This window comes from Chrysochloris asiatica, unplaced genomic scaffold (assembly GCF_000296735.1).
Source record: "Chrysochloris asiatica unplaced genomic scaffold, ChrAsi1.0 scaffold00154, whole genome shotgun sequence".
NCBI lineage: Eukaryota > Metazoa > Chordata > Mammalia > Afrosoricida > Chrysochloridae > Chrysochloris > Chrysochloris asiatica.
The window spans coordinates 312,321-333,761 of NW_006408672.1; the positions used below are offsets into that span (position 1 = coordinate 312,321).

The window sequence follows — 21,441 nt, forward strand, 5'->3', positions numbered from 1 at the left end:
ATAGAATAATATAAAACTGGTTGCCAATTGTGCACTAGAGATCATTACAGACTTGGGTACTCTGATGGCTTCATTGCCAGACAAAGCACCCAGGAAGTCCAGTTGCATTACTGGAAGGGGGAACTAAGTCATGTGTTCTGTGTCCAGGATATGACTCAACCCTCCCAGAGCTTCATGCTCCTCAAACACTTTGGAGCCATCCCAGCAGATTCTTAAGAGGGGATCGAGGGGTCCTCACCAAAGCATTGAATACTGCCCAGTCCTGCCCATTCACAGTTAGTTGCAGATCCATTATTGTGTTTTGGAAATACGTCAGCAGGCCTTTCTAGTCCATCTTGGACTAGGAGCCTGTTAAACTCCAGCAGCATAAGCAAAACACCAGCCTCCACTCACAGAAGGTGCATTGACCAGGAACCAAACCCTGGTCTCTTGCATGAGAAGGCAAAAATGCTACCACCGAACCACCACATCTCCCATTTATCCCACGCAATATCCAATCAAAGCTCCAAGAGGCAGGAGGAACCAATCTGCACCCTGACTTCATCCCTGCTCCCCAGGACACAGGGCTCGGCCTGCTGAACATATCCAGGAAATCCACTAGCATCTCAGGAGGCAGGAGAAGCACAGGGGATGTATTAATGACTGTAAAACCATCTCAGGCCCACAGGAGGAGTCCAGGGGACTCATCATCCCTAATAGCCCTGGTGGCTAGTAGAAGTCTACCCAAGTGCCTTCCAGGGCCGTGGTGGTACCACTGATCCTCGAAAAGTCAGGGACAGATTTTGTACCACCTTTCCAAACGGAATGACTCCAGGGGATAGGGTGACCTCATTTGGGAATGATGTCTGCAGTTGTCTGGGAACTACAAGATCTGATGGTTATGATTCCTTTAACACCTGGAGAGCTGTTAGGATCACCCTAAGGTGCAAGTCAAGTTTGTGGGAGGAAAACAAGATAATGCCCAGTTTCCTTGCAAGAAGCACATGCCCAGTGTCCAAGGGCACATGCGATATTGCTGTTAGCCACCAGGGAGCCAGCTCTGACTTAGTAACCCCATGTACAACAGAACAAAATGTGGCCCGGTCTTGTGCCGTCTTCAACATCACTGATGTGCTCAAGTCCACGACTGCAGCCACTGTGTATTTTGCATGGCACTGGTATGGCACGGGAGAATAAGCTCTGAACTGCTAGCCACAAGGCCAGCAGTTCAAACCTGCCAGCTGCTCCTTGAAAACCCCATACAGGGTCGCTATGAGTTGGAACTGATACAACAGCACTTAACAGCAACAATACCTGTGGAAATGAGCCCTGGGGGTGCAGTGGGCTAAGTGTTGGGTTGCTAACAGAAAGATTGGTGATACAAATCCACCAGCCACTCCGTGGAGAAAGATGAAGCTGTCTGCTCCTATAAAGATTGTCTCAGAAACCCTATAGAGCAGTTCTACTCTGTTATACAAGGCCGCAATGAATCCGACTGGACAACAGTGGGCTTGGTTTGCGGGTAGACCTGTGGGTGTGATCCCGTTTGGGAAGGGGGTTTTCTGTTCTGTTCATGTGGCACCTCGAATTTACTTGATATGGCTTTTCTAGCCAACATCTTAATTCTTACCAAGGGTTGTTGTTGTTAAGTGCTGTTAAGTCAATTCCAACTCATAGTTACGCTGTTTAGGATTTTTGAGGAGCAACTAGTGAGCTTGAACTGCTGATCTTGCAGTTCAAACCCACCTTGCAGTCCAGCGCAACACCAAGACTCCAAGTGATTGGGTGGGATCATGCAAGTAAGGTTTACAGGACTCTAAGGCTGGGCTTGGTTAGTTTTGCCATCCCCTCTAGGTTTAAAAGGAGCCATCTCAGATACAAGGACAGATGATCCCAGGACCGTTAAGAAAAAAGAGCATGAGTGGAGTGTGAGATCCCGACCTAGAAAAGCGACGACAGCAGAGGTGGTGACAAAGGTGGAGACATGGACCAGCTATAGGCATCTAGGCCCACGGGCTGGGTAAAGCTGTGTGTCTACGGCCAGGGGGCTGGCTTGCTCAATATGCTCTTTGGACATTTACAGACAGACTAAAGGAGCATGGCAGGGGCCATGGGGCCACATGGCTGAGAGGCTGAAGACAAGAGTGAGGTGTGTCTGCAATATGGCAGACGAGTCGCATCCCTGATTGGAGAAGTACTGCATCCTGAGTTGCTTCTGATCCTGACCTATACCCTGTTCACTTTCCTAAGAAGCCCCATGATTGTGAGTGTTGTTATGAGTTCTGTGTGGCCATTGCACTGAATTGTCCAACCCAGATGTGAAGCAGAGTGTGCTGTGGGTAAAGAAGGTTGTAGAATGGAAGCATGTCTGAGCTCCACTTCATAGGACTTGGCCTTGGGCTGATTTTGAGTCTGATTCTCTTTCCCCCTTGTGAAGCCAGTGGAAGCCAAACAGGACTCTACAGGGTTTTTGTAATTAATAAGACTATATCACGTGTGTCTTAATCCAATCACATTTGGGGCAAAAATGAGCAAATTACGCACAAAAGAAAGCAGACACAGGGAAAACAGATACTATTTGAAGATGATGGAGGCGGACCAGTCCTTGGACCCAAGAACTCCAAGGGTAGCTGGTTATAGAAACTGAGACATAGATGTTCCCCCACAGCCAACAGAGCCTTCCCCTGAAGCTGGTTCCCGGAATTTGGAATTCAAGACTTCTGAACTGTGAAAAGAATTTCTGTTCCCTAAAGTCATCACTTGTGGGATTTCTGTTATAGCAGCACTAAGCAGTCAGGACCATCTGGAAACTTCACTGACAGCTGTCCACCACAGTCACCCTACTGCTAGTGGAAATACTGTGGCATAGTTTCCAGCATCACAGCAACACTCCCTGAAAAGGAAGTGTTAACATTTTGGAGTCACAGAAGCAGAGGCAAGTGGCAGATGTGGCCTGTGTTTTGAGTGCCACTTGAATTGAGGGGTGCCAATGAGAAGTTTCTATGAACTATTGCAGCTTCCATCTCTGGCTGTGAGATCCTGCAGCAAGTTAAAGCTAATATTTTCATATTTGAGAGTTTTCATGCAAGTTAATGTGCTGGACTGCAAGGTCGGTTTGAACCACAAGGTCAGAGGTTCAAGCTTACCAGCCACTCCTCGGAAACCCTATACAGGGTTGCTATGAGTTGGAACCAACTCAATGGTACTTAACAACAACAGTGAGTTAAGGACAGGCATACTGGTGGTGCAGTAGGATAAACACTGGATTGCTAACCACAAGGTCAGTAGTTCAAATCCACCAGTTGTTCCATGGGAGATGAGGCTATCTGCTTCCATAAAGATTACAGATTACGGTCTCAGAAACCCTGTATAGGCTGTGAGTTAGAATAGACTTGATAGTGGTTTTGTTTAGTATGGGTTTTGTTTAGGAAGGCGTCCTGGCTGCCCAGTGGTTAACCAAAAGGTGTTAACCAAAAGTTGGAAGCTGCCATGGGAGAGATATGTGGCAGTTTGTAACCCAAAGAATACAACTTTGAAACCCAATAGGGCAGCTCTACTCAGTCCCATAAGGTGGCAATGAGTCAGAATCCACTGGATGAAATGGGTTTGGCTTGCTGTTAGTCACCAATGAGCCAGCTCTGACTTAGTGACCCCATGTACAACAGAACAAAATGTGGCCCGGTCTTGTGCCGCCTTGTGGGTCAAGGCAGACTCTTGTAATCTTGCTTTGCTGAGAAGCAACTGAGAAAAAATGACTTTGCGTACATCATAGACCAATTTTCATCAGTGAAAGCAAGGAAGGTGCAGTTGCAATTTTCATGTAGTGCCATAATATGTCAAGCAGAAGATTAACGAGCTTGGTTTGTATATTTGAGCTGATGTTCTGGTAAAGTGAGGCGTGCTGGTGGTTTAGTGGATTACACGTTGGGCTGCTAACCTCACGGTTGGTGGTTTCGAATCTACCAGTCTCTCCATGGGAGAAAGAGAGGATTTTTGTTCCCATAAAGGTTTATAGCTTTGGAAACCCTACACCGGGTCGCTATGAATTGGAATCACTGCCAACGCAAACAACAAACACAACATTGTAGTAACCCTATCTAAAATATGGGTGTCAGATGTTTAAACACAGGCATGTTTCACTTCTTGCCATAGATGCTATTTCCGTAGACACACCTCTGCACACAAGTAAACTACCTCAGTGGTCACCTGGCAGGCCTTCAAGGCTCTGTTCATTTGAAGCATTGTGTCTTTTTTTGGGGAGGTATAGCTTATGGACAGTTCATGTGACCTGTTTGCCCAGGTGGTGTGCATCCACCCACACTGGAATCCAGAGTGGGTGGGGAAGATGCCAAAGGCATCTTCTGGTGCTCTGTGTGGGAAGTGCTTTTCCAGGCTGACTTTTCGGTAAGGTTAAGGGATGACAGGTCCCCGTTAGTTAACTTGAAGGTGTTTTTAGCAAATGGGAGACCTATTTCCTTGTTAGTCTGCCTGTCCCACTCCACAAACCCCATTCAGGCCTTTTACCTAGTGATAAACAGTTCAGGGCCGGCTGTGGTCGTTTTGTACTGCTGTTTGGTTTTAAGTGGAAACTGTCACTTTAAATTTTGAGAAGATCTGTGCACATGTTTACTAGAACCTTCCAGGGGTGAGGGTGGGGTGTCCATTTCCTCTGACAGCCCCTCTAGTCTCCTGAATGGAGGTGCACAGCCAGTGATAGACCAATGAACAGATACAAAAAAAGAGTGTCCATTATCTTTATCTCCACAATTACGCCAGGCACCTGTGACTACTCTGATCCTTCCCCTGCCTGTCTCTTCCAAGATGGAGGCTCCAGGAGCAGCTGAGAGTGTTGAATTAGAAAGCAATGGATTTCTTGTTTCTGCTACAAATTCCACTAGCTGTAAGCCTTACAACTTTCTAAATATTGCTTTATATGTGGTTGAGAGTTCTGGCACCATCCCCTAAGCCTTCTTGGTCCGGTATTCTGTGTTGTGTTGTTGCTGATGGAGCTCCTCACTGCACTTCCACCTGATCTGCCATCTCAGCAGCCTCTAGCAGCTGGAAAAGGCCAAGAGTAAATGGATTCTCCTATGGAGCCTCTGGAAGGAACACCCTAACAGCCCACTTTTATAGCCTTCTGTCATCCAGAACTGTTAAGTTGTGTTGCCTTAAAGTACTAAGTTTGGGGACATTTGTTACAGTAGTCGACTCATACCCTGGGGTCCGGCCTCCAGACTTTGGGTTGTGGGAGTGACACAGGATGGCCCGGGTGGGTTTGAGGGACACCCAGAAGATCCTATAAATGAAATACCCACTTGGCCACCCTGATTCTCTGCTCTCATACAGGATGAGAGAGCCAGGTGTCAGAGCCTGGGCTCCTGTGGCTCTGGGTCTGCAGGTCCTGAGGAAGTCTGGCTCTGCAAAACAGTCCCTGCCATCATTATGTGTTCCTTTTGGCAGTCATGGGGGTGTCTGAGATTGTAATAAATGCACCCCTGTTGAAACATGCAACACCCATCTTTTAGATCACGTTACCATGATGTTCTTGTTTGCCTTGGAATTGATTCTGATTCATAGCAAGCCTTTATAGGGTTTCCGAAGGAGTTCTGGTTGCCATAGTGGTTACGAATCGGGCTGCTGGCCTCAAGGTCAGCAGTTTCAAACTACCTGCCATTCTGCAGGAGAAAGATGACTCCAGTAAAGATTTACAGCTTCGGAAACCCTATACAGCATCTCTATGAGTCAGAACCAACTCCATGGCACATAACCACCAAACCACAGGATTTCCAAGGCTCAGTGCTGTTGCCAAAACTGGAGGGCAGCAGCTGAGGGATATTAAGTAGGTTAGGACCTGGGACCTGCAGTCTATCTCCCTTCTGTGTCCAAGGGCCCTGGAGGGAGTGAGGAGTACCCAAACCTGCTTCCTGGAGCCTTGACCGAGCCTCTTGGGCCAATACAGGGCATGCCCCCTCTGAAAAAGGGGCATTGTTAGGAACCAGACACCAACCAGGCTTGGGGGGCAGACAACATAGCTTTCAGGGATACATAGACAATAAACAAGGGGATGTCCCAAGGACCTTTGTTCAGATGGTATTGAATTTGTGTTAACTGTGGTGAACATTTTAGACAAGGATAGTGGTAATGGTGGTGCAACAGGAAAATTGTAATCAAGGTCACTGAGTTGTATTGGTGTATATGGTTTTACAATATAAAAAAAGATTTTGAAAGGACTTTCCTTAGGTGCAAACAACTAAACAGGAACAGAATCACCATGAAAATATTTATTTGTGAATCATCATAAGTCAATAGGACCAGCACAGAACAAAGTCTATATAACACTGAAAATTTGTTTTTATAAACACATCCACACACACATGGTACATAGGGCTCATGGGCTAAGGACACCACCACCAAACATGGCACAGAAGACCCTCTTTGGCAGCAGTGACCGTAGGTGGTCTCTACCTTCATAGAAGGCCTTCAGAAATCTGAGTTTGTTTCAACGGAAGAATACCAGTTTTGGTCCAGTTTTGCACTAAGTTGCTAAAATTCTAACTAAGAGCTGTTCTTTTAAGAACTATCTATGAAGGGGCTTTGGAAGTTTGTGGGAAATTTCATTATCTTTTAATGCCATTTTCCCACGAGCTTTTTGAAGCGTCTTTGTCTATGGGATTGACAACTCTAACTGGAAAGATTAGGTAGGAAGCTTTAGGGGCAGTGTGTTTATGTGAAGGCTGGAGGGACAACTCAGGAAAGGAGAATGGTGGTACAACTTGAACGCCATCAACATCACTGAACTGTACATGTGGAACTGGTGCATGTTTTGCTGTGTATAGTCTCAACAGGGACAAAATTTTAAACAGAAAGAAATTATACAGTTCAGTGGCTGGATGGTCCCTTCCTTTGTGGGGACAGTCTGGCTTGGCAGGGTAGGCAGTGAAGTTGGAGAGTCCCCCCCATCCCCCCCCGCCCCCCCCACCTCAGGCTCATCCCTAGCTGGGGGAGTTGGGACAGGGTTTGGCGTGCTGCTGCTACGTGCTTCAAGTTGGTTCCGGCTCATAGCGATCCTATGTTGGGTTCTCCTGCTGTTGGGCTTGAACCACTGATCTTGTGATAAGCAGCAGCCCAACGCGTAACCCACTACAGGAAAACCCTTAAAACACCTGTGCACATTGCCTGAATGATTGCATTTAAAAAAAAAAAAAAAAATTCAGGAGGAACTTTCCATCAATGCAAAGTTTTAGTTTCTAAGCCAGATCTAAAGTTTCATACTAAATACAGATACACAAACATATTGTGGCATCTGCAAGCAGAAACTCCATCACCATAGGCAGAAATATAACAGACCATTTGTTCCTCCATGTCCTTGTATATTAACAACTGAATGCATTTTGCACCAAGAGTATGTCAATCATAAGACCCACACCCCCCTTGTGCATGTGTGCGGACACACACACAAACATACACAAGTGTGTGATGTCAACTGTGAACAAGACAGGACAAGGCGGCTGTTTGTCCTGGGTAGGGGTCTGGGGAGCTGCATGCGCTGGGCCCACCTCCTCACTGGGAAGCTAGCACAGAACATACCTGATTCCTACTACCTAATAAAGAACTACTCACAACGTTTTAGCAACCCCTAGCAGGGCAGCAAGGTGGTTACGAATTGGGACGTTAATCTCATGGTCAGCAGTTCGAAACTACCAGCTGTTTCGTGGGAGAAGGATGAGGCTTTCTGCTCCTGGAAGATTAACAGCCTTGGAAACCCCATCCAGGGTCTCTTTGAGTCAGACCAACTCCATGGCACATAAGCAGGGCAGCAAATGTTTCCAGTCGACTCAGTGGGTGGGCACTTAATTCCTGCAGCTTTTCCTCCTCTGCCTGCCTCAGTCCCTCCCCTGGCAGGAGCTGGAGAGAGCAGCTAAATTCCAAAATCACAGTGCTGTCTCCATTAAAAAATAAAAATAAAAATCAAGAGTTGTCAGCACCCTCCGTGTGCCTAGACAACCTGATGTCATGACTCTGTGTCTATCACTTGGTGACTATGGCCAAGACCGATGCACACATGCACACTACATCTGCAGGACACCAGCTCCCAGGTACCACTGTGCAGCAAGGGACGGGACTGGCCTGGCTTCTCCAGAGCTGCCCCTGCCTGTGTGAGGGTCTTCCCCTGAGCCTGCCAGGTCCCAACAGTGGACCTGGGGTCATTTCTCCAGGGAAGTCTTACTGCAAAGAGCCACTGTGGCTATTAAAAGGAAAGCCCCAAAGACAGGGAGGGCATTAGAATGGGATGAGCAGGGCCCAGCAGCCACTTGCCTCTTGAATACAGAAAGAAGATCTGGGGCCACGTCTCTACTACTAGAACTCAGGGTCACAGTGTCTCTGTCTGCTGTAATCTGGCTCACAAACTACAGTCCCCATCTTGTGCTGCAGGGAAGTATGAGAGAGGGAGGGTCAGAGCCCAGGCCAACCTTGCCTTTCCTGCCACCAGACACAGCTCTCACCTTGGGCGACACTGAACCACATCAGTGTGCACCTTAATGGCCACGAGTAGCTGGTCCCCCATTACAGAGAGTAAGGTCAAGGCGTGTATGCAGGCTACTGGGGAGTTCCAGGGGCCAGATGTTCTCTTACCTCTGTGAGCTAACAAGTGGACATAAGAGATGATAGGAGGGGCAGAAGCAGCCTTGTGCTATCAGTAACTTGGGGCTCAGCGTGCCCTGATGCCTTACTGATCTGTCTCCTCGGGCAGAGCCAACCCACCCGGCTCCAGCATGGCTCCCAATGCCACTCCCTGAAAGGCCTGCCGCTCTCCTGAACACACTGCTGGTGGTGCCCACGTGACAGAGATGATATGATGGTGATGAGGGTGAAGACGATTACATCAGGGCACTTCAGGAATCACAGTGTAAGCTCCACTCTTCCCCAAACAAAAACAAACCTCCTATCTGACTCACCAGTGCACTCAAACCAGGGCTGGTTCAGTCCACTGTAAAATTAACAAGTTTAAAAACTGGATCTACCAATTTTAAGAACAATTTAAGATCCTTTAAGATATTAAAGGATCATTTTTACAGTCATTGACATACTCATATATTACAAAAATAACAGAGTACAATTACCATACCAAGACTAGACAATGATTTAAAGCTGGTATTAAAAAACAAAACCAAAAGGATCCTACTTTGCCATTCATTCTTTAGATCTACAGATCTGAAAAACTGGTTAAGAGCTGTCTTGATCCAGACGCTTCTGGACCAAGTCAGCTCTCATTTTAAAATAAATTACTATTCTTATTTCACATGTTAAAAAAACTATGGGAAGTAAGTTAAATGTAATTTAGATCCAAATACCACTTCCGTGGCCCAAGGCTTACTTCCTAGGCAGGCCTTGCTTGTCAGGGTGGACCAAATAGGTCCAGGTGGAAATGGTGTGTGGATAGCACAGATTCAACATAATCAAGGTGAAAAGTGCATTTCTTTCACGGGAGTGGGAATGTTGGATGCTGCCCTCAACAAAAACGGACTTTCTTTGTGTTCTGTGCTCTGCAGATTCTGTTCTTAACACCCCTTGCTTTCCTTTGGTTCCATTCAGATGGCTCAAGCCACACCTTTAGCTCTCATAGTCACAGGCTTTGACAACCAAGAAGCTCAAAGAGGAGTTTCCGCTTTTGCCAGAAGAGCTAACAACTTCACCACCAGAAACACTGACTTGAAGCTCATGCAATTGGAATGCAGGAATCAGACCTAATGGGGCTCTGAGGATGAAACTCTATTTAATAAAGCTGAAAGAACTAAGAGTCAAAACAGGGTTTACCAGATAACCTTTTCTTTAAAGGTAATGGTACAGCTACATTAATCTCCCATACCCAATGCCTTATTTTCAGGGTGAGTTTTTCATGATCTCACTGAAGAGATCCATTTAGGTTATATCCCCAATCCTATACTTGCTCCCATTCTTAATTTATTAAAAAAGACCAAGAAAGCATTTCTCATTGGCTGGTGATGTGGTCTCCCATCTCATCCCCATTTTGGCAGTGACAGTATATCAAGGTGCTACAAAGACCCCTGGGTTGGGTAAGTTGGTTGGTCCCTGGTTTTCCATTAGGCCACCAGCCACAGCCTTGGGCCTTAATTATGCTGCAGGGAGCAGTGAGGCCAGGAGTCTGCCTGGACTTTCAAGGAACCTGTGATTTCTGTCTCTTTGAGACAAACCAGAAACCAGGAAATTCAATGACCCAATGATGCAGGAAGAGATGTCATGATGTACAGGTCACTGGGCAACAAGCCCAAAGCTCATGCCCGTCCTATGCCTACTGTGGATGTGCTGGGGGCAGGACAGATGTCATTTAAGACATTCAGAATGTGAGTGGCAAGGGGCCGTGGGGGTGAGGGTGGGGCTCTTCAAAGTGAAAATGTGGAATGGTGCGACAAAGTCAAAGAAAGTGGCATCTTTGTCGATGGCATTTTTCAACACACGAAGATGCGCTACTGAGCAGGTGAGAGTCTCCCCCTGGAGCTGCAATTACCGGAGGTGGGAACTGCAGGAGGGGCAGCTGTGGGGCACAGGCGGCTCCCCAGAGAAGGTGCTCTTTCCTGGGGCCACATCCAGCACCTTCCACTTCTTGTCATCCTGATCCAACCCTGCAGGCTGGAACATGCAAAGCTCTGCACCCACCTGGGACCTTCATCCAGAGAGGAAGGGGCGGTGGGGGGTGGGCAGGAGCGGGAGTAAGAGTGTGCTGAGACTTTGGGTTCCCCTTGCCTGCAGCCACACCTAGGGTGGCCCCAATTCTATGCACCTGGGTTTATGTCACAGCTAAGGCTAAGGCCTCGCCCTCCCAGCCTGCCATGGGGGAATCTCAGAGCTGCTTGAAACTCTGCTCTCTCCCTTGTACCCAAACCTCTCTCCCCAAATCTTGCAGGATTCAGGTGGCGGAAGTCTGCAGCTGGCTTTCGCAATGTGGCTTCATGCGGCCTGACATTTGGTTACACCAAATACAGGGTGGAAGGTGGGTGGGTGAGAGCACTGGCTCAGGGATTCAAATATGCTAATGAAGGGCCTTCCTCTGTCCTCCACACCTAGGGCGGACACCTTTGTGCCCAGTCAGTGGGGCAAAAACACATGTGCACTGCACCCTGATGTAGGCCAGCTCTCCAAGGAGAACAGACCTGGGGTTCTCCCTGGAACCCATGGCCTACTCACTGCCCAGACCCACCTGTTGTACAAGATGTCCCTCACACACTACACGCAGGCCCCTCTGACAGCCGGGCTAGGTGGGGTGTGAACAGGATGTGCAAACAGGCCACTCTCTGCCTGGTGTGTCTGAGCCTAGATCTGAGTCTCTTCCAAAGCATTAAACCCAGGACTCAAAGAACAGCAAATTAAGAAACAAAAACTGATACAGAACTCGAAGGCAAAATTAGAATGACCAAGTTATTTAGCGTAATTCTTCCAATAACATCTGTTGATAGATCCATTAAAACCCAGTGCATTCTCAGATGTGCTCTCAGGCCCACACACAGGTCCACTCATGCAGGACACGGATTATGTGTCCTACATGTACCTCAAGAGAAGCTCAGGTGGCAAAATGCCTCCAAAGGCTATAAACTGGATCTGGTTACCCAGGAAGGCCTGGGAGCCTTTGGGAGGCAGGAGAGCTGGGTTTGTAAATTATAACCTTCTGTGATCACCTTGTTTTTAAAAAAAGTATGGCCAGCATATTTTCACAATTCAGAGGAGTGGAGGCTGGACACCCAAGGAAGGATGGCTCTAGGGCAGACGTTAACGTTTTCACAGGACGACGATGAAGATACCGATATGTTGTACATTTGGCTTCACAGCACTGTGGCCTGCACGACGATCTCTGGGTTCTCGATGTCTCTCTTGCTCTGCACCATCCTGAGCTCTAGCTGGGCTGGGGTGGGCTTCTGTCCCTTCCCAGCCTGGGCTGCAAGAACACACACAGCATTAAAGGCAAGGTGCAAGAAGAGGAGCCAACATTCTCCTGTCCTCCCTCCCTGTCTTGCCTGTCCAAGCCCCCTACACCTCCCAGGTCTTGTTTCAGACAGCCCACCACACTGCCACCCCCACCCCCCGCCCCCAGGATGTGGCCAGCAGAGAGGGTGGCCCATTCATGAGGAGGAGACTGGTCACATGACCTTTCCTGTGCAGTCTGTCTTCCCACCCTTTTGTCCAAGGCTCCTGCAGTCTCTGAGCACAGGAGTGTCTCACAGCAGGAAGGGACCCCTTCCCCAGCTTTCCCTGGGCAGTACCTTTTGCGCACTGGATGGTCCTTTGCAGGACATGGTGCATGGCAGACACGGTCTTCTCACATGCCACCTGTGGAAGAGAGAGGCTTGTGTCCCTGCCCAGCTCCTAGGAGCCACTAACTGCCCTGGATGGGGTTCTGGAGTATGGCTCTACATCAGAGAGGACCCCAAGCTACTACATGCTTTCCACATGGATGTCTCGGTACCTTGCAGGGGAGAGGCGAAGGCCCCACCAGAGCCCTTCACCATACAAATTCAGATATGCTGCATACCCATGCAAATGCATTCACAGGCATTTAACCATACGGAATGGGGTAAGGAGGCAGGCGACAGATGCCTCAACAACTCAACTTCTCAGCTCCTGAACGCTCCCTAGCCAGACAGTTTACAGGTCCACTGGTATACAGACTGCTTCTAAGACCCAAAGAGTGGTATCATGGCAGGTGCCTCCCCCATAACTGGGAAGGGCTGTCTCATGGCCTCTGTCATTACTGTCTGGCAGGTCACCTTTAGCCCTTTAACCAGTTGTAGTCTAGTCATACCGAGTCATGACAACCCCACGTGTGTCAGAGTAGAACTGGGCCCCACAAGGCTTTCAATGGCTGGTTTTTTCAGAAGATAACCAGGCCTTTCTTCTGAGGTACCTCTGAGATAGCCTGGAACATCTGAGTGGATTAACCATTTGCACATCACCCAGGAGCTCCACCTGGCATGCAAGGGGTACTTGAGAAGTATGTGTAGAATGAATGGGCCATCAAAGTCTATTGGGTAGGGGCAACACTTGATGGCATCTCGGTCAGAGCTAGCTGTTCAGTAGGGGGTGAGCGCTGTGAAAGTCATACCCACTCCAACCAATGCTATGACCCCACAGCTGGGCTCCACAGGAAAAAGACGAGGCTTTCTGCTTCTGTAAAAATTTACAGCTTCAGAAACCCTAAACAAGGTCACAATTGCAGCGAATGATGTGGGTGGGTATCATACAGACCTATTAACCCAGCTGTCTGCCATGTGCCTGCTACCCTGTCACATGACCATCTCTGCACAGGGGAGACACGAAGGCCCAGACTAAGCCTTCACAGTACAAATTCCAATGTACCCCATCCACATAGTTATTTACTGAATTAAGACCCATCAGGGTGGAAACTGAGCCGGCATCAGGCATATGGTGCTGATGTGGCCAGCAGTGCGCCATGCTAACCTTGAGATTGTTGGGATGCTTGTGAGTCCAAGCCAGGAGCATGGCAGCAAAGAGGTCCCCCGTGCCCACGAAGACAGCATCCACCTTGCGCATCTCCATCCGGATCCGCTCTGTTGTAATGGAGCCATCAAGCCGCCCTGAAGGATGCAGACATCAAGGTCTTTTGGTACCTGAGGCTCAGGGTCACAGCTGCCCTGCCCAGCCCCACTCCTCCACTGCACAGCAGCAGGGAATGGCATTGACAGAGACAGAGGCAGGCGTGGCCTCATTTAGGGGCCCAAGGCACCCCCATCCACTTGCCCCCTTGGTCTCTAGTCTTCTGTGTGACTATCATGCAGAAAAAAAATCAACCTAGAGCATCAAATGCAGACAGTCCCTGGATTATGCATGAATCTGTCTTTTTTTTTTTTTTTTGAGAAGACAAAACATTTAGGTAATGTCAAGTGAGTCAAATACTTGATAGTTTGTTTCTATGCATAAAAACCACTAAAGGAATACTTCCAAATACACCACAGTATATATCTTGAATTTTTTTATATAAAGGCTTGATTTGTACCTTTGGATTATACTTAAGTTAGACATTTGTAACCCAAGGACTGCCTCTGCAATTCAACAAGCAGCAAGAAAACGGAAATGTCCTTCCAGGAAGTCAGTGTCTGAAGGGTCTCTGAGGTGACCTGTGCAGTCTGCGGTCTGCAGTCAAGGCCTGTACCCCATGTTGGAGGTTGCTGTCATAACCATCTGAGTACTGCCTGTCCACATGCTTGGGTCAGAGCTGTCAGCATTCTCTGTGTTCCCCTGTCCCTGTTCTTGGGTGTTTCCCTGGATCTGCTTTCTGCCAGAGCTTCCCATGGATGGGAAAGTCAGTGCACCTCTCCTTGCAGAATCAGGCCCACCCACCTTTCTTTGTGTGGGACTCTCTCTCAGGCTCCCATCAGAGCTGTGAAACCCCAGCAAGATGTCCCCTCCTTCATGGTCATGTGTGTGTGTGTGTGGGGCATACTCACTTGTCCTCTGGCTGCCCAGTGCAATCAGGTAGTCGTTACCCTTTGGGGAAGGCAGATCAGAGCTGGTGATGACCACGGTGTCGGGGCCCATGGAGTGCAGCACGTCCATCACCTAGTATGGCAGGGACAGCAGTTACCTTGGCTCCATGCCACACAGTGCATATCCCAGGGGATTCGGTCTTATGTCCATTATGAACCATGCACAGCTGATAGACAGATGCTCACATGCATCCCAATACACATTCTGGCAAACGAGCCCATTGTAAGAGAGTGTGGGAGGTAACAAAGGCTGAAAATTTAGAAAACTGCCCCCTGGTCGTAGGCCTCCTTGTGTCCTAAGAAATGGCTTTTCTGGTGTGGAGTATTAGTTCTGCCAGCACCTACTGTGAGGAAGCATCTAAAGTGTGTTCATCTCAGGTCAAAGCAACATCATAGCAACAACAGCTTCCACCTTTCCATGATCCCTAATGAACCGTGTTACGGATGAATTGTGTCCTAACCCCTGCACCTGTAAACATGACCTTATTTGGAAAGAAGCTCTTTGAGATGCTATCACAATTACCATAAAGTCAACTTGAGCAGGGTAGGCCCTAATCTAATAGGACTATCATCCTAATAAAAGAAACACAGAGACATGAAATGCCATGTGATGCTGCAGCTGCAAGCCAACCTGAAGCCACAAGAATTTGGAAGACACAGGCCTGGAACAGACTCTCCTTCAGAACTTAAGAAGCAACTCGGCTAACACCATGATCTCTGACTCCTAGCTTCCAGAACTGTTGTTGGTTGAACCCATCCACTTGTTGTTGTTAAGTGCCATGGAGTCAGTTCTGACTCACAACAACTCTGTATAGTTACCGAGGAGCAACTGATGGATTTGAACTGCTGACTTTGTGGTTAGCAGTCCAGTGCTTTTCCCACAGCACCACACCAGGACCCACTTGGTGGTACAGCACCCACTCACTCATTCATTTGCTCAACATCTCTTGTCGTGTGTCAGGCAACATCTAGGGCTGATGGACCCCTACCTTGCAAGCGATGTGCTTGGAGATAAATGCCTCTTCTGAGGTACAGAGGGCACAAGGCAGGACTGGCTACATGAGACCTGAAGGCTATGGGGGAAGGGCCCTGAGGAGCAGTGATTCTGGAGATGCCCCTTCCTGGGGTCACTCTGAGAACCATCTCCCCGCACAAGACTCACATGCAGCCCTGCATCTCACACAGTGGTGTGAGAACTGCCAGTGCTTGGGACCAGTGTTAGTAGATGCTGGGCTGCTACCATGAGGTCAGCGGTTTAAATACTCATCAGTGTCTCTAGAGGAAAAAGATGAAGCTGCATGCTCCAGTTAAGAATTAACAGTCTCAGAAGCCCTATGTAGGGTCGCTATGACTTGAAGGCATTGTTTGGGACCAGTGTCGGTCCATTAGGACCTGTCACAGCATAGTGGGTTTGCCTGCCCCCTTGTCAACCAGTCCTTGTCCACTAAGCTGAGGCCTCGGGAGTAACCACAGCCAGGTGGACATGGCATGGGACAAGAGGAACTGAACTCTCTCTGGACGTGCTTTTCTCTTACACGCAGTTGTGAGGGTCCTCTCCTCACCACACTACTATCTTCAAGCAACAGAAAGTGGGAAACAACTCTGAAGGAGAAATCCTAGCTGTGGATGGCAGCGACAGCAACTGGCCCAGAGCTTGTGTCGGCCCTGGCCTGCCCCATGATGGGTCACACTAATCACAGTATTAATCTCTGTGTAGACATAGCCTCCTGGTTCTATTAGAGGAGCCCTGGTGGTGTAGCCGTTAAGTGCTCAGATGCTAACCAAAAGGCCAACAGTTGGAACCCATTGGTCGCTCTATGGGGGGAAATTGTTGTTATTGTTAAGTGCCGTAGTAGAGTCAGGTTCTGACCCGTAGAGAGCAGCTGGTGAACTTAAACCGCAGCCCTCCCAGTGCAAGCGGACTTTGCGGTCCAGCACATTAACCAACAGTGCCACACCAGGACTCCTCTGTAAAGCCTAAGAAATGATATGGGGCAGTTCTACTCTGCCCTGCTGGAATCTACTTGGTGGCAATGGGCTTTTACTAGTTCTGTTTCTCTGAGGGAATCCAATGGATACAGATTTTTTTTTTAGTTGCAGCCAGGAAGCAATAACTAGAAGGTGCTAGAACGTTCTAGGGGTTCATTGGCTGCATCCCTTTCTCTGTCAGCACGCCATGTGCGGTCCATGACCCAGGCATCTGCGACATCCTCCGCGGTCTGAGGATCCAGGCCTTCTGTTGCAGATATTCAGGTCACAGGTGCTACGCATACCTGTCGCTGTAGGTATTGGAGTGATTCTGCTCTGCTGGATGCTGGGAAATGATACATCAGCTAAATTGTGCATGGGACTCACACAGTGCCAGTGCCCAGCAAGCATTCAACAACGCTGGTGACTTTATTAAGAGCCAGTAGACAGTCTATTGGCCAACTTCCTGACAAGCACTGAGATGGAGGCTGGCATGCCCTGCAGGTGGGTGACTGTCCCCACCATGTGAGCAATGAGGCCCTGTCTCATATAAGCCCTCCTCCCAAGTGAGTGCCATCTTCAGTCGATCTGCCTTACCGCCAGAGCTTCTTCTTGACTGTGGATCTTTCTGCCACTCAGTAATCTGCAAGAGAGGCAAGGGACACATGAGACATCTCCCTCCTTCCAGGAACCCCACCACCACCATAGGAGGCTTGGACCTGAGAGCTTGCTTCTTTAACAGAACCCCACAGCTATGGCAAAACAGTGCCCACTCCACAAAGGGAGCTAACTCGCCATCTGTTGGCCAAACCACCTTTGTCTAACGCAGCTGAGAATGTTCAGTTACTCTGCAAATGACCATAAAAACAAATAGACAAATTGAGAATGCAGAATCTGGGAAGAATGAAGATAGGCTGAACCTATGTCTTAATTACTCAATTCTGCTATACTAGAAATCCTGGTGCGGTACTATAGGATTAGCACTGGACTACATACCACAAGGTTGGCAGTTCAAACCTACAACCTGCTCCTTAGAAACCCTATATACAGGGTCACTATGAGTCAGAACTGACTCAACGGCACTCAACAATATTAGAAATGGAGTCCTCATGTAGTGCCGTAGGATAAGCACTAGCCGCGGTGGTTCAAACCCAACAGTCACTCCTTGGAAACCCTATACAGGGTCGCTATGAATCATGGCACTTAATAAAAAACATAGTCGAAATGACAAAAGCGGGTGGCTGTATCAAACAGAAAATTATTCTCTCACAATCTAGGGGGCTGGAATTCCGCATTCAGGGTGCTGGCTCTAGAGGAAGGCCCTTGTCTGTTTTGAGTCTGTTGCTGGGTGATCTTTATGTGGTTTGGCATCTCTCTCCCTGCATCTCTGCTTGCTTCTTTAATCTCTCTTTTAACTTCATCTCAAGAAATTAACCCAAGATGCACCCTACATTAATCCTGTCCCATTGATATAATAAAACACAGCCCATTCCTCAAACGGGATTATAATCACAGACACGGAGGTTAGGGTTTACAACACCTATTTCTGGGGGACACAATTTAATCTACAACAATCTCCTTATGGCACAGACTAAAATCAAGGGAAGGCTCACTGAGTTCTGTCCTGCGTGGGCACTTAAGAGTGCCCCAGAACCCAGACTTCTCTCCACACACTGAGCAGAACCATCCTGGGGACAACTCAGTGGAATGAAGCCCCGTCCCCAGCAGACATGGAGTAGAGTTCTCTGTAGTTCCTCCCAGGCAGGGGCAGGTCCGAGAACTTCAGCAATTTCAAAGTACTTACTCAGCTTCAAACTGGTTGGGAGTTATAATGTCTGCAATGGGCACCACCTTTTCTTTGTAAACTGGAAGGAGATCTTCTGGAACATACTGAAAGAAACACATGTTCATTTACATTCAGGAAAAGGAAGTTACATGGTGAGCAACTGCAGGGAAGTGGGGTTCCTCTCGTCAGACCCAGGGAGTCCTTCACATGGGACCGTCAGCTAAAGCACTGCCAGGGACTGTGAAGGGAGAGCTCGGGGGCTGTGAGGGTACAGTAGGGGCCTTGCTGTTCACATTCAGGGGCAGTGAGAGTCTGTGAAGAAGGCCCAGTTCAGGAGGCTCAAGGACCTGGGTGGCCAGAGCACAGGACGGAGGGAGACGAGAACCAAGGCATCTGGAGGATGGTGGTAACAGCCAAGCCCTCACTATTATCCTGGGGAGAGGTGGCTAGGGGGCACACAAGGGGCATATGGGGTGCTGGTCTGTGCTGATATGGGTAAAACCAAAACCCACTGCTGGGAGTCAATGCCAACTCCTGGGAAGCTCGTGTCTATCAGAGATCTTTGCTCCATAGGATTTTCAGTGGCTGCTTTTTCTGAAGTAAATTACCAGGACCTTCTTCTCATGTGCCTCTGAGTGAACTCAAACCTTCAACCTTCCAGTGAAGAGTTGAGTACATTAACTGTTTTCATCACTCAGGGACTCCTTGATCTGGGTACCAGGAGACTAAGCCACGCTCTTCTCTGTATGTACATAAGCGAGGGTATTTAACACTTTCTGTCTACTAAGTTTTTGTTGCTAAGTAGTCTGATAAAAAATTCTATACAAGCAGGTTTTCTTTAATTATCAGATTTGCTCAAAAAGAAGCCAGACCCTGAAATGCACTAAAGGTTACACCATTTTTTTTTTTTTAAAACAAACAAAAAGAAGTCAAAAGCCAAACTCCGTTGTAAGCATCTGAAAGATGCTATTAGCTTTATGGAATGCTCTGCTAGTTACTTGCCCCAGTGAATGCATGCTAGGTTAGAGTTCTTTTCCATTACTGTGTCCCAGAGGAACCTCCCTTGGCCTCGACCTCTAGATGCTCCCAGAAGATGAGGCAGCACAAGATGTGATTCCAGACAAGGCTCAGGAGGCACTAGAGGGCAGAGCAGAACCCGGAACCCGGCCCATGATACAGGTTGTCTGAGCCAGATACACTGACTCACGTCTATGCTTGTTTTGGAGCACAGTGGAACATAATCAAAACCAAGATAACAAACCCCAGAGTCCCAGTGACCTGGACAGTGGCCTCAACTCTTCAGGATCTAAACAAGAGTGCCAGCTAGGCCTCCCATGTCAGCTGAACCCCCAGTAGGGGGCAGCAAAAGGAGAAAGGGAGGGAAATGCAGAGATTGTGGGTGTAAGGAACCATCTAGATATTAGGCCCAGCTAGTGCAGTGTAGTGGTTACAAATTGGGTTGTTAATATTACAGTCAGCCATTCGAAACTACCAGCTGTTCTGCGGGAGAAAGACAAGGCTTTCAGCTCCCGTAAAGATTTACAACCTTGGAAACCCTGTACAGGCTGGCTATGAGTCGAAACCAACTCCACGGCACATAACAACAAGAAGTGTACAGCTACCATGCATGTCAATGGAAGATTTTGTGTTGCTACAATGCTGAACAGGATTCAAGAGTTTCCAGATTAAGTAAAAAAAAAAGTTTTCAGACCAAAACTGCAAAGAAAAGCCCGGTGACCTACTTCCATATATCATCAGCCAGTGAAAATGCTATGAATTATCATAGTCCAATCCCCTTTGCAGGGAGTCACCATAAGTCAGGGGGCTGAGCTAAGGGCAGCTCACATCAGCAACCACCACTACCCATGTTTGGATGAACAGCTGCCCCCCTCACCACCTGTGAGCATGCATGGACCACTCACCATTGAACCTTCACCGTTCCACTTGTCCCCCATCACCGGGTCACACACTGCAGAGACACATAGGCATTATCAGCAAAGCAGCAGTGTTAAGTAAGGAACCTTTGACATTTTCCTTTAAATTCCATGTACATATTAACACAACTGAAAGTTCAAGGGGGAACATCTGCTCCCATTCTCATCTTTCCTCCTGTTACATGGCCGTGATCACAGCATGCCTCTTTCAGACATGTGGTCAGTGAGGTCTGAGGACCACAGTGTGTCTGAGAGTCCTGTGTCCCTTGGTGAGCAACCTCAGTCATGGAGCTGGGGCTGGGGCTGCAGCTCCTTCTCTGGGGTGACAAAGAGGGAAAGACACAAACACAGCAGATCCAGGACACAGTCCTGTCCTGTCCATCAGGTCAGCATGCCCGGCAGGGAGCACACCCAGCCACTCACATTCCCACCTGGACGGGGGTGGTGGTGGTGTCACACTGGACTCGATGGGGAGGAGGGGTCCTTCAGAGCAGATTAGACAGGTCTGACCCCAAGGGAAGAGTAATGGACCACATCTTGTCTTTTACCCAGTGAGTCCTGTAGCTGTGAGGCCTGGAGCCCTAAATTGCTGCCCAGTGGACCTCACATCTGTCCTGGCCTTAACACTGGGACACTAATTACTAACATCACACCAGGTTTACCAATATTATCTAAAGTGTCTTAAAGGTCCACATTTTGGGGACCAGCAGACACAGAGGCTATAACCGGAGTTAGTGAAAAACTCGGGGAGCCCCAAGGGAGGCCTTCCCACACTAGCACTGGGAGCTATCATTGTGCCTAGCAGTGGTACCTAGCATCAGGTGGGGCAGTGCCTACCATACACGAGGCTGGAGTTCTGCTGCTTCAGTTCCTGTACAATGTCCACCACCATAGCCAGGAAGGATGCATCCCGTGTGTAACCTATGGAGGGAGATCCGTTATACGCTTGGGAGGTCCATGCCAAACACATAAGAAAAAGTGCCCATCAGAGGTATCCAACCTGGCAGCACTATTTACAACAGCAAAAAGAGAGAGATAGCCAAAGTGCCCATCAACTGAAGAATGCATGAACAAACATCGAATACTATGCTACCTTGAAGAAAAACAAAGAAGCTGCACGCTACTGCATAACATGGATGAATCTTGAGGGCATTATGTTGAGTGAAATTAGTCAGTCACAAAAGGAGAAATACTGCATAGGACCACTACTATGGAAGACTAAGAAAAAGAACCCATAGTAAAGGGGGGTGGGGGGGGT

General features: G+C 48.3%; 1 protein-coding gene across 1 annotated transcript in view; it reads right to left on the bottom strand.

The window, feature by feature from the left end:
* Nucleotides 1–11,816: 11,816 nt before the first annotated feature.
* The window catches only part of PDXK (pyridoxal (pyridoxine, vitamin B6) kinase), a 40,150-nt gene continuing 30,525 nt past the window's right edge, over nucleotides 11,817–21,441 (bottom strand). Inside the window, exons 4-11 of the mRNA XM_006870812.1 lie at nucleotides 21,021–21,104; nucleotides 20,172–20,218; nucleotides 18,268–18,353; nucleotides 17,061–17,106; nucleotides 14,457–14,568; nucleotides 13,450–13,586; nucleotides 12,255–12,321; nucleotides 11,817–11,929 (exon numbers count right to left, since the gene is read on the bottom strand). Coding sequence (XP_006870874.1) covers nucleotides 11,817–11,929; nucleotides 12,255–12,321; nucleotides 13,450–13,586; nucleotides 14,457–14,568; nucleotides 17,061–17,106; nucleotides 18,268–18,353; nucleotides 20,172–20,218; nucleotides 21,021–21,104 — 692 coding nt within the window. The remainder of the gene's footprint in view (nucleotides 11,930–12,254; nucleotides 12,322–13,449; nucleotides 13,587–14,456; nucleotides 14,569–17,060; nucleotides 17,107–18,267; nucleotides 18,354–20,171; nucleotides 20,219–21,020; nucleotides 21,105–21,441) is intronic.